We start from the raw sequence: 11,078 nt of genomic DNA on the forward strand, positions 1-11,078 counted from the left end.
CTCCTCGGCTTGCTGGTGGCTTCCAGCACTGAGTTGTCCTTTTTCGTTGGACCCTTTGGAAAGGATAAATAAAAGTGCAAATGGAAACGTAAGAGGCTTTAGCTGTTCTGCCTTATTTCCCTATTCTCTAGTTTCTGCTGTACCAGGAAAGAACTATTTTAGTCACTGTAAAGAAAGAACTCAGAGTTCAGGTTCTGTTGGTGGGATCCCATCATTTTCTTTAATGTCAGAGCTGACAAACCCAACAAAGCTGATTGAACTCACCCTCTCCACTCCCATCTTCAACACCTTGCTTTTTTTGGAGTTTTGCTCATCCTGAGATCCTCTGTGTGGGAGCAACGTGAGGAATGGAGACCAACAGCCCGGGTGTGTGGCACAAGCAACCCAGCCATGTGCTGTGCACGTGTCCACATGAAGGTGAGCAGAGACCCTCCAGCCCTGTAATGTCCCTTAGGCCTCTCAGCGTCCCCATCTCCCACCCCCCCATCCATGCCAGAGGCCAAGGGGTTCCCACAGCCCCCATGCAAGGACACACAAACAGGGAAGTGGCTGCATGTGTGAGCCCCAGCTGAGAACCAGCGTGTCCTTGGTGTGTGCCGTGGGTGAGAAATGACACACAGTGAACACGGGGTCAGATTTTTAAAGAATTTAATAGCAAAATCAGTCAGTGCAAGAGCGTGGTACGAAGGGCAAAGGCACCGCCTGCACAGTGTTAGCTGCTAGCCAAGTGGGCAGTGGGCTGCTCCTGGTCTGTGGGCTACTGGTAAAGGAGGAACCAGAAACCTCAGCACAGTGCAGAGTTCTGAAGGCACAAAGAATTGCACAGCATATGAGCAAAACAGCCACCAACTTGGAAAGGCGCTCACACTGGGCGAGGGCTCTTGCTGGATTGTGGCACTGAGTAGCTGCCAGAATCCGGCAGGCTCTTTCTATAGAGAATACATCTATCTCTATGCTGTGCAGCAAGGCAGAATTTAACCCTTTATATAAAACACATAGGCATAAAGCAAAAGGGAGTGTAGATCAGTTTCAGCCAGATTTGCAGCCTGGTTTCCATGAAGCCAATAGGCTTCATTTCTGATCACTGTGACAGTGACATCTGTGATCTTGCCATGAATAACAGATTTTTACAGCCAACTGTGCATCCATGGCATTGCTGGCATGCAGGGGTTTCCAAAGCACGTCCTTGACCTGCAGAGGTGTTCACAACGTGAATCACTCATTGGGACAGTCCCCCTGCTGCCTGAATGGGGAGATCCCTCCTGCAGAGCTCAGTGGGACCAAGGAAGCCCACCCAAGGAGCATGGTGGGCTGCTGAAACCCTGCTGCTCTGCTCTGCCTCTGTCAGAGGAAGGGAGGATGGCAGACGCCTGCCGGCTTTGCAGTCACACCTCTGGGGCCACACAAACGTTGGCCAAGGCTTCCCCAGGGTGCTGGAACCCGCCCAAGGTGAGGAGATGGGTACAGAAGCAGCAGCAAGCACAGCTGGGAAACGTGGTGCAAGAAGGGGGTCACACGGAAAGCATTTTCCCTACCCAGAGAGAGGCACGAAGAGGCAGTTTTGTCAGTCTTAATTTTGTGCTCCGCTCACAGATGACAGCAGAGGTACAACAGCAAGCATGGAATGCCATCAGGGCTTCGGTGCCTTGAGCACAGTGGGTGCACAGAGGAGTGCCGGGGCTCCTTGTGCCCACACGACACTCCTTGTTCTGCTCAGTGCTCTGCAGGGCACCGCAGCCCTCACCAGTCCAGGTCCCCTTTGGGCACTGACGGCCGCGTGCTCCTCTCGCTGTAGAACTGTGCAAACCAGCGCCGGTGCTTCTGGATGCCAGCATCCTCGCAGACCAGCAGTGGCTTGGACAGGTACTGCTTGTTGTTCCAGATGGTCACATCTCGCTCAAACTGCAAGGAGAAAGCAGAACCTGCAGCCTCATGCATGCTGCCCACACAGCAGGATTAGTGGTTGTGTTCCTCCTGAATGGCTGTGGGAGTGCTCTGACTTTTTTAAATGGCAAGAATTAAGAAATCACAGTTGTTCAGCGCATTGCAGCTCCCAAGCAGGAAATCACTTCCAGCTCAGAGTGCCTCTGCCACTGGAACAGAAGTGGACATTGTGAAGGCAGGAGCTGATCCACCTGAGGCTGTTGATTCGTGGGATGCCTCCAGCAATCAGGCGTCATAGAATCATAGAGTTGCTCAGGTTGGAAAAGACCTTAAAGATCATCAAATCCAAGCACGACCTAACCATACTGCCCTAACAACCCTGCACTAAATCGTGTCCCTGAGCACCACATCTAAACAGTTTTTAAATGCATCCAGGGATGGTGACTCAACCACCTCCCTAGGGAGCCTATTCCACTGCTTGGAATCATCGTACATTAAGCACCCCTGTCTTAAATTCCACTCAGGCACACGTGCAGTGAGATTTATGGAGTTTGGTGTTGTTTATATTTTTTGCAAAGGAGTCTGCAGAAATAAGTGCTGCTCATCTGTATTTGTAAGATATATTAAGCCAACATTTAAACAATATGAGCTAGCACAGCTAAGTTTGGTTTGGGATAGGGTCTTGGCATTGTAAAGCCATCTTTTGACATTGAGAAGGTCAAAATGGACATTAAAAACAAAAATCAACAGTGTGAGTGGAGCAATAATGGAAGGGGTCACCTACAGAGCTGGATGGGAGCAGCCTTCCAAGGAGCTTCCAAGGCTCACCCAGACAAGTCATGAACTGGGCCGTAGTCTGGCCCCAGCTGGAGCAGAGACCTCTAGAAGGGTCTTTCCTCCACTGCTGTGAGTCCCGTCTGAAGGGACTTCTCTATCAGGAGGAGCCAAACCTCATGGTAGTTTAACAGTGGGAGTATTTTGTGGCAAGGTCCTAAAGCACCATCCTGGGATGCTGGAGATCTGGATGCAGCCATTAGTCCTCCTAAAAACTCCTTGCAATCTGGGAGAGGTCACCTAACCCTTATGCCCCAGTTTCCCATCTGCAGGACAGGGACAGCATCTCACTGCCACCCTCAGCAGATGAGGGAATCCTCATGACTAAACCTTGGGCTTCCTTCTTTGGGCTCCTAGATCTGAAAGATTGTGTCCAAGAATGCTCAGCTCCCAAATATATGAGCCCTCAGGGGCAGCTGCTCCACACAGCATCCCACACTGCAGGACACCACCTCCTCAGAGCCCCACCTGAATGCATTCTGCCCTCAGGATGAACTTGGGGATGATGGCTGGCACGTTCTTCTGGTAATAGATTTTGTGGACCACATTCTGCAGGAGAGGCTCCAGGGGCGTCACTGTCTGCAGGATGATCCCATGGCCCAGGAACGCATGTTTGAAGATGAGGAAGACCAGCCCTGGCCCAACCTGCAGAGAACAGAGCACCCTGAGGGATGGAGCCCCTTGGTCCTGCCTGGAACCTCATCCTCTGGGCCAAACAAAGGCGTCTGTCAGCTCAGGGGGTGATGGCCCTCCCCACACGAGGCTCTGTGGGGCACAGGACGCACCTGCCTGGCTGACACCGACAGGTCCAGCAAGGGGAAGCTCTTCCCAAAGATGGTGGCTGTGTGCTGGAGCTGCATGCGGGAGCAGTGCTGGTGGGGCTCCGGCTCTGGCTGCCACTCAGCCTGAAGGAGAGGTAGCAGTGAGATGGGTCTGAGAAGGGCAGAGCACGAGGAGAGGGAAGGCTCAGAGATACAGAAGAGACGCGACCTGAAGAGAGGGGACGTGGCAGGAATCAGGAAGAGAGGCAGAAAACGGATCTGGCCTGGGGGGCTTTGAACAGTGCCACAAGGGGAGCCGGGGCGCTACCTTCCAGACGTGCTTCATGAAGTCCCACAGCCTGGACTTGGTGTATCTCAGGTCGGATCCGCTCAGAATGGCTGGGCCATGCAGGAAGGCCAGGTGAGCTGTGTCAGCTGCGTTCTCAGGGATTTCCTGCATGGGGGACAATTCATGTCAAGGGCTGAATTCTTAGGATCATAGAATCAGAGCTCACCAAGTCCAACCATCTTCCCACCTCCACCAGCACCTCCCACTGACCGTGTCCCCCAAGCACCATACCCTGGAGCACCCCCAGGGATGGTGAACCCACCACTCCCTGGCAGCCCATGCCAATACACTGCCACTCTTTCTGACAAGAAATGTTTTCTAATGCCCATCCCAAACGTTTTGAGGTTTAACTGCTTTACTGCTTAAGTCCACCAGCGTCCCACCCAGATGGCACACAGCGTGGACTGACCCCAGCACAGCTCTGCTCATGCCACTCCCTCCTCCAGCCTCCACAGCTCCACCAAGAGATGACAGAAGCAGCATTTCGTTCCGCTTGCCAGCAAATGAACATGGTTATGAAGATTAACAGCAAAATAACCACACATTTTCCCATTCTGTGATCAATGAGTTGGGGAGCCCGCTGACACTGAGTGCTGCAATTCTTGGATAATCTTTTTTTAAATTACATCGGTTATAAGTCAAAGCAAATGAACAGATTCCCTTTAAGCACCCAGCACATCTGCTCCCTCTCAAGCAGCCTGTGGTTCACGTCTGGGGAACATCTGCTACGCTTGGCACATGGCACAGGGATGCATTTCCAGGGCCACGCGCCGTGTGGCCCCACTGGGTTCAGTGGAGGAGGTGTCTGGGGATGGGTGAGCACTGAAGGAAGGGGCCCCAGCCCTGCCATGCTCCCACCTGGATGTGTGCGTCCACGAAATGCTCTGTCTGCCCCCGGAACACCCAGTCCCCTGTGATGATCTCAGGCTGCTCAGGCACATCCCAAGTGGGGCCGGTCCCATCGCAGTGGTACCAGAGCAGCAGCATCCCATTCACCTCACAGCACGGCCAGCTCCGCACCTTGGCAAAATCCGGCACTGAGGAAAAGAAAAGGATTGGATAAAAGTGGCGTTTCCAGCATGCTCAGTGTCACTTCACCCCGGGCGACAGCTCAGAGCTTGGGCAGCATTAGCTTGGCACAAGCTCTCCCTGCTGCCATTTGCCACCCCTCCAGCTGCTGAAGGAGAAAAGCAGCTCCTGAAGTTTGCTTTGTTTGCTTTAATGTCATTTCAGTGTGCATGAGTCCCTCCAGGAGTGGCAAGCCCTGCAGCCTGCTCTCACTGCTCAGAACCATGCACAATGCACACGTCCAATGAACCCACTTCCAGTTCCATTGGGCTACAAGCAATGGCTTCAGCTGTAGATGGGCAGGAAGCAAAGCCAGCTGTCACTCCTGAGCTCGAGTCATCCTGCTTTGGTACAGCAGTGCCATGGGTTACATTTGGAATAGGCCTCCACTCTTTCCAGCCTTCCCAGTGAAATTGATTTGGGTGTTTATGTGTAACTGACTGTCAGAAAACTTTTCTTCTACTCAATGGGCAGCTTTCACTTTCATTACATATTTTTTTCTAGCTGGCAAACAAGCCCAGAGGACATACTTTCCTTATTACTTAGGTTTGCACATCCACCCGGGAGGCTGAAGGATGCAAGAAATTAGGTTTTGATTTCCTAGAACCATAGAATGGTTTTGGTTGGAAGGGACCTAAAAAGATCATGTTCCAAACCAATGACTGACAGAGGGGGCTGGACAAGATGACAGGTGCAACGTAGGGTTGCAAAACCCATCTTTTTGGTGGGATCCATTGCATTGGAGGAGATTCCTCACCCCATGCACATACTGGGTGCACTGTGAGCCCAGTGCCAAAGGGGCTGTGCACCAAAATCCCCCACCATGCCCTCCATGCACACAGATGGCTCCTTAATCTCTTTATATCAACCTGACCCACTTGGGAGCAGCGCAGCTGTGTGCAGTTCTGTTCCACCAGTAACCATGGCTGTGAACAGAGCAATCGCACAGGAACAATGCATTTTGGCAAGAGTTTGTCCATGGCCAGAATACTCGTTCTCATTTTGCAACGAGGCACATCTTTCTTCATTACTTGGAATCAAATTTTCATTCAAATGCAGCTCCTGAGTGTGTGCATATGCAAAAATGAATGCCGTATTAACCTGCGTGGTGCAATCCATAAACTGCTCATCTCATCTCATATGGATGGAACGATTTCTCCACTTTGGGAAAAAAAAAAAAGTCTGTTTAGTAGAGTTTTGCTGTTAATTAATGTTATCATCACTATCTGAATCATCTCCAAATTGAGCTTCTCTGGAAAATAATTAGGAAGAACAATCCAGAGGAGAGCTCAAGGTAAATTCTCTCCATGTTTTCAGCCATGTTTAGAATCAGTGCAAGCCCACAAGTAATTATTACAGGGGAAGTTAAGGATTTCTCTCTGCATGGTTGCCACAAACCGTATCGAAGGATGGGAGTGAAAGCCTTAGGAAAAAAAAAAGGGTCACATAGAGATTATTTTATCTGTTATTTAAGCGTTGAATTGGTATCAACCATCACTGTGGAGTGCAGATTAATTTCTGAAACCCAGTGGGTGAAAGTCCCGGGTGTGATTTAGCACGTGACAGGCCATCCATCAGAATGCTGTGTCCCAGGGAAGTTGGTGAGTCGGTGTGCTGCAGGAAATGAGGGAGCAGCGTGGGGGTGAGCTCTGACTGCTTTTCCTTTGCTAATCGGATTTTTAGGCACTGCCATCGCTCCGGCTGCTCTCTGGGGGAGGTTCACCTTTTCCAGAATATGGGATGTGGGTGCATTTCCCATCTTCTCCTCTGAAACGCCAGCCGTGGAAGGGGCACTCGATGCAGCTGCCCACGACGCGCCCGCCAGCAGCCAGGTCAGCCCCCAGGTGTGGGCAGTACGAATCCACCACGTGCGCCTGGCCATCCTGCGTGCGGAACGCGGCCAGCCGTTCTCCTGTGGGAACAGGAGGTCATGAGAGCATCTGCAAAAACGGAGTGAGGGGTGGGGATGGAGGGGTGGCTCAGCCCCATCTGAGTGGGCAGCAGGAAGAATCACGGGATCATTAAGGTTGGAAAGGGCCACTAAGATGATGAAGTCCAACTGCCAGCACGCCCCCTCCATGCCACTGACCGTGTCCACAAGTGCCACATTTCCATGGTCCTTGAACACCTCCAGAGGTGGTGACTCCACCGCTCTCCGGGCAGCCTGTGCCAATGCATTACCACTCTTTATGAGAATGTTTCCTAATACTCAAGCTGAACCTCCCATGGCACAACATGAGGTCATCATCTCGTCCCATCGCTGTTACCTGGGAGCAGACACCAACTCCACCTTACCACAACCTTTCAGCAGTTGCAGAGCACTGCCATCTCCCCTGAGCTCCCCTTCCCCACACTGACCCATCACACCTGTGCTCCAGACCCCTCACAGCTCCATCCCATCTCTGGACACGCTGCAGGGCCTCCGTGTCTGCAGTGCAGTGAGGGCCCAGCACCGAGCACAGCACTGAGCTGCGGCCCCACCACTGCCGTGCAGAGGGACGATGCCCTCCTGCTCCTGCTGGCTGCACTGCAGCTGACACAAGGCAGGCTGCCGTGGGCCTTCTTGGCCACCTGGGCACACTGCTGGCTCGTGTTCATTAACAGATTAATTACAACACCTCCAGGTCCGTTTCCTCTATTCAGTCTTCCAACCACTCTGCCCCAGTCCTGTAGCGCTGCACGGGGTTGTGGTGCCCAAAGCGCAGCACCCGGCACTCGCTCTCGAAGCTCAGCCCGTGGATCCGCCTGCCCACATCTCACCGCCAGGTGGCAGCCCGCACCCGGCTCCCGCATCCCCCGCTCCGTCCGCACGGCCCCGCGCCGCTCCCCAGCATCCCTCGGCCGTACCCTGGTTATCGGGTGTTGCTCATCCAGGTGCAGACAGCGAGCTGAAGCCCAGGGAGCTCCGCGGTCCCTGTCGTGTTACGCGTGTTAACCCATCACTTGTGAAAGCCTTGTTACAGATGCTGTGACTTGGAGCTCACACAGAAGGAAATGAGACAAAACTGGAGATCAAAACCCAACTGAGCTGCAGGATCCAAGTTCTGTCTGTGTTTACCCAGAAAGCTGTGTTTGATGACAGGTGACAGGCAGTGAGCTATTATCACAAAGCTGCTTCTCTTTGTCTCGTGGTCTGGGCAAAGAAAACTCCCAACCTTCAAAGCTGGGAAGGATTCTCTGCTATCTGGCAGAACAATGTGGTGCCTCCCATCCCAGCATTGCTGGGCACTGGAAAGCAATGGTGGCTGTGCTGGCAGCAGGCACAAGGAGGGGAGGTGCTCAGGGTGCGGGTCCTTCCCCTGCCCCGGGTCACAGGCAGCCCTTTTCCTAGCACCAGCTCTCCTCTTTGCCTGTCTGAGTCTCAGAGGAAATGGGGCAAGCAGGGAGAGGTTTCAGCCCATGCAGCCGTGTTTTGGGACGTGCTCGGTCCCCAAGGCTGGCTCTTAAAAGGACCAAGTCAAAAGATTCTCTTTCTTCCTACTCTCTTGCTCACTTGTTTTGGAGTAGGGCCACATTTCCAGGCTGTGCTCAGAGACGCTCTCCAAAGCAATTAAACATTCACAAACCTGGGAGCTATGGGCTGTTTAATTCCCTTAATTACTGGTAGTCCTCTTGGCAGCGCTATCCTGCCATCATGCTGCAACGTGATGATACATGTAATTTATCCAGACCAGGTGGAAAGGGTGCCAGGGGCAGGGATTTGGTTGGGCAATGCAAGGAGCCTCAGTGTAACAGCAAGTTGGTAGGGGATCACCAGGGTGTGTATATGAATTGAATAATTCCCATCATAAAACAAAGAAACAAACGGAAAAAAAAAAAACAAAACAGCAAAACATGACAGGAGAAGATGGCTCTCTAAAACAGATCTGGGAAAGAAAAAAAAAAATGCACCTTCACCACTGAATCTGAGGGATTTCAATGCAGAAACTTCCCTTCTGATGAGGAAGGCACCTGGACATGTCCCAAATCAACTTCAAGATAGAAGGACCATGGACAACCCAGCACCCCTCTGGATGTGGCTGTGAGATCTGATCTGCCCTGGGAAAGGCAGAGCTGTGGGCAGCAGTGCTGGGAGGGCAGCAAAGCGACCTGGAGTCCCAGGAAGAAGCCCAGGGGTGCCCTGCATGCTCACAGAGACACTGTGCCATAACGTCTCCAGTACCCCAGCTGGGATACCTGATATCTGAGTTGTGCCACCCCTCCTGCCCACATGCACACGTTGGCTGGGCTGCCCCAGGAGAGGGGCATGCAGAGATGTCCCAGTGTCACAGCAGAGACCTCATGCAGGGGCTTGGGGTGCCCCAGCAGGGATGCTCAGGGAGGGATGTCCTGCACACTGATAAGGAGCCCAGGCAGACACCCGGCATGGGTGCAGGATGCCCAGTGCCATAGTGAGGATGTCCCACACGGAGATACTGGGGCAGGGATAACGCTGTGCCTGGGCAGGAATGTCCTCATTCCCCCAATGGAGTTCCCATCTGGGATCTCCCACGTCCCGGTGAGGATGCCCAGGCAGTGGAACCAGCGTGATGGGGCTGTTCCAGGGGAGGTGCCCTGGGAAGGGGTGACCCGGATGGCCGGCAGGGCTCCCTATTCCCGGGCGGGGATGCCCTCGCAGCAACACCCCAGGGATCCGTCGGGGCCGCTCCGCACCCCACCCGGCAGCCCGGACCTCTCCTCCCTCGAGTCTCGGCGGGGATCCCGCACTCACCGAGCAGAGCGACGCTGCGGACGGCACCGCGGGGCAGCTGCTCGGAGTCGAGGACGCGGTACCAGCCGTTGGGGTAGGGCGGCGGCAGCGCTCCGGACCGACGGGAGCGGCGGGCTGAGATCCCACGGCTCGGACCCACAACCGGCAGGTAGCCCACACGGCCCGGGCCGCGCCGCAGCTCCAGCGGCCGCCAGCTGCCGGGCAGCAGGACGAAGAGGAGGAAGAGGATGAGGAGGAGGAAGAATGGCGTCCCGTCTCCCAGCCCCGCGGCCAGCAGCTCCGTGCCGCACCACCCCATAGCGCGCACGGCCCCAGCGCAGCCGCCTCTTGTTATAGAGCGGGCGGCCCCGGGCGGGGTGATGCTGGGCGGGCAGGGCTGGGTCCAGCTCACACCCCCCGCGCCCAATCGGCATCCCCGGGACGAGCGAGGAGCCGGGAGACGGTGGAAACGCCCGACCGAGGAGCAGTGAGCGCAAGCTGCGACCGCTTGAATGTAAGGAATAACGTGTCTCCAGGCTGTGGCCCCTGCACCAGGTCGATGCGTTAATTAGATCATCGCGTACCACACCGCCTCCTGAGCCACTGTCTCAGTCTTAGAAAGCAGTGTTGGGGCCGGCGGGTCACTGGCTGTGTGACAGCACTCTGAGGTGTTCAGGAGCAGAAAACAGAGATGCTCTCTGTGCAGGGAGGACAAATGGGCGCCAAGGAAAGGCTGGGCAGCTTGAGGTTGTTGTAGAGTGGGGCCGAGAAGTAAAGTTAGATTTGGTCCTAAGAATTGCACAGCTCAAGAGGTAACTGTCAAAAGTCCACTTGTTGCCCATAATATAGATAGACTCAGAGATTTGCAAGTGTCAGAAAGACCCAAAGTACCCGCCATGGTACTGAATAACAGAAATGGGAGAAGCACACAGAGATGGATCCTCTGGCTGAAGGAAAATCGGCAGAAAGGTGGATTCAGAAAGGCTGAATATCTTAAGGAACTCGTATTAGAGGCTCAGGCAAAGATGGATGACCTATTGGAAATGTTTTCTAGAAGTCAGTGCCTCTGTTGCTCTGCAGGAGATTGAACACAGCAGCTGGAAGTAAACAGGCAGTCCTAAAGAGAGGGGCAGTGTGAGCCCTGCCTGGGTGAGGAAGAGGAATAATGATGATTTCTGGGTGAAAAACCAAGCTGAAGGAGGGCTGATCAAAAAGAGATTCTCAGTAGCAGCTTTCCAAGGGCAGAAAAGCACATAGCAAATATACAGACTGCGCTGAAACAGACCTGGGTGGTTTGGGGAGTGGAAGATCAATGAGTCTTTGCACTGCGCTGAGCAAATCCATCAGACACTGCAGCAAAGGCTTCTCCGACACAGGACTGAGTGTGACTCAGTGAGGAAGAGTCAGCAGCATGTTTGTGAGAATTTATGCCTCACCACTAGAAATGGGAACTCAACAAACAGCTGAATAAGTTCATGCTTTGTTCTCTTGG

The 11,078-nt window shown here is 53.7% G+C and overlaps 1 protein-coding gene across 1 annotated transcript; it reads right to left on the bottom strand.

Annotated features, from left to right (window-relative positions):
* Positions 1 to 683: 683 nt before the first annotated feature.
* On the bottom strand, positions 684 to 3,585 carry LOC128079608 (cholesterol 7-desaturase nvd-like). The gene is made up of 3 exons (XM_052680960.1): positions 3,504 to 3,585; positions 3,187 to 3,363; positions 684 to 1,902 (listed from the first exon to the last, which is right to left on the bottom strand). Exons 1-3 carry the CDS (start codon positions 3,576 to 3,578, stop codon positions 1,741 to 1,743), a joined length of 414 nt encoding a protein of 137 aa, XP_052536920.1. The 5' UTR covers positions 3,579 to 3,585; the 3' UTR covers positions 684 to 1,740.
* Between the last annotated feature and the right edge of the window lie 7,493 nt (positions 3,586 to 11,078).

This window comes from Tympanuchus pallidicinctus, unplaced genomic scaffold (assembly GCF_026119805.1).
Source record: "Tympanuchus pallidicinctus isolate F22 unplaced genomic scaffold, pur_lepc_1.0 scaffold19, whole genome shotgun sequence".
Lineage (NCBI taxonomy): Eukaryota > Metazoa > Chordata > Aves > Galliformes > Phasianidae > Tympanuchus > Tympanuchus pallidicinctus.

What these genes read in the sequence shown, in the direction of transcription:
- LOC128079608 (XM_052680960.1), bottom strand. Translation starts at nt 3,578, where the DNA reads ATGCAGCTCCAGCACACAGCCACCATCTTTGGGAAGAGCTTCCCCTTG. An exon ending in TGTCGGTGTCAGCCAGGCAG is followed by an intron (nt 3,364 to 3,503) that starts GTGCGTCCTGTG and finishes TGTTCTCTGCAG; the next exon opens with GTTGGGCCAGGGCTGGTCTT. An exon ending in TGAGGGCAGAATGCATTCAG is followed by an intron (nt 1,903 to 3,186) that starts GTGGGGCTCTGA and finishes TTCTCCTTGCAG; the next exon opens with TTTGAGCGAGATGTGACCAT.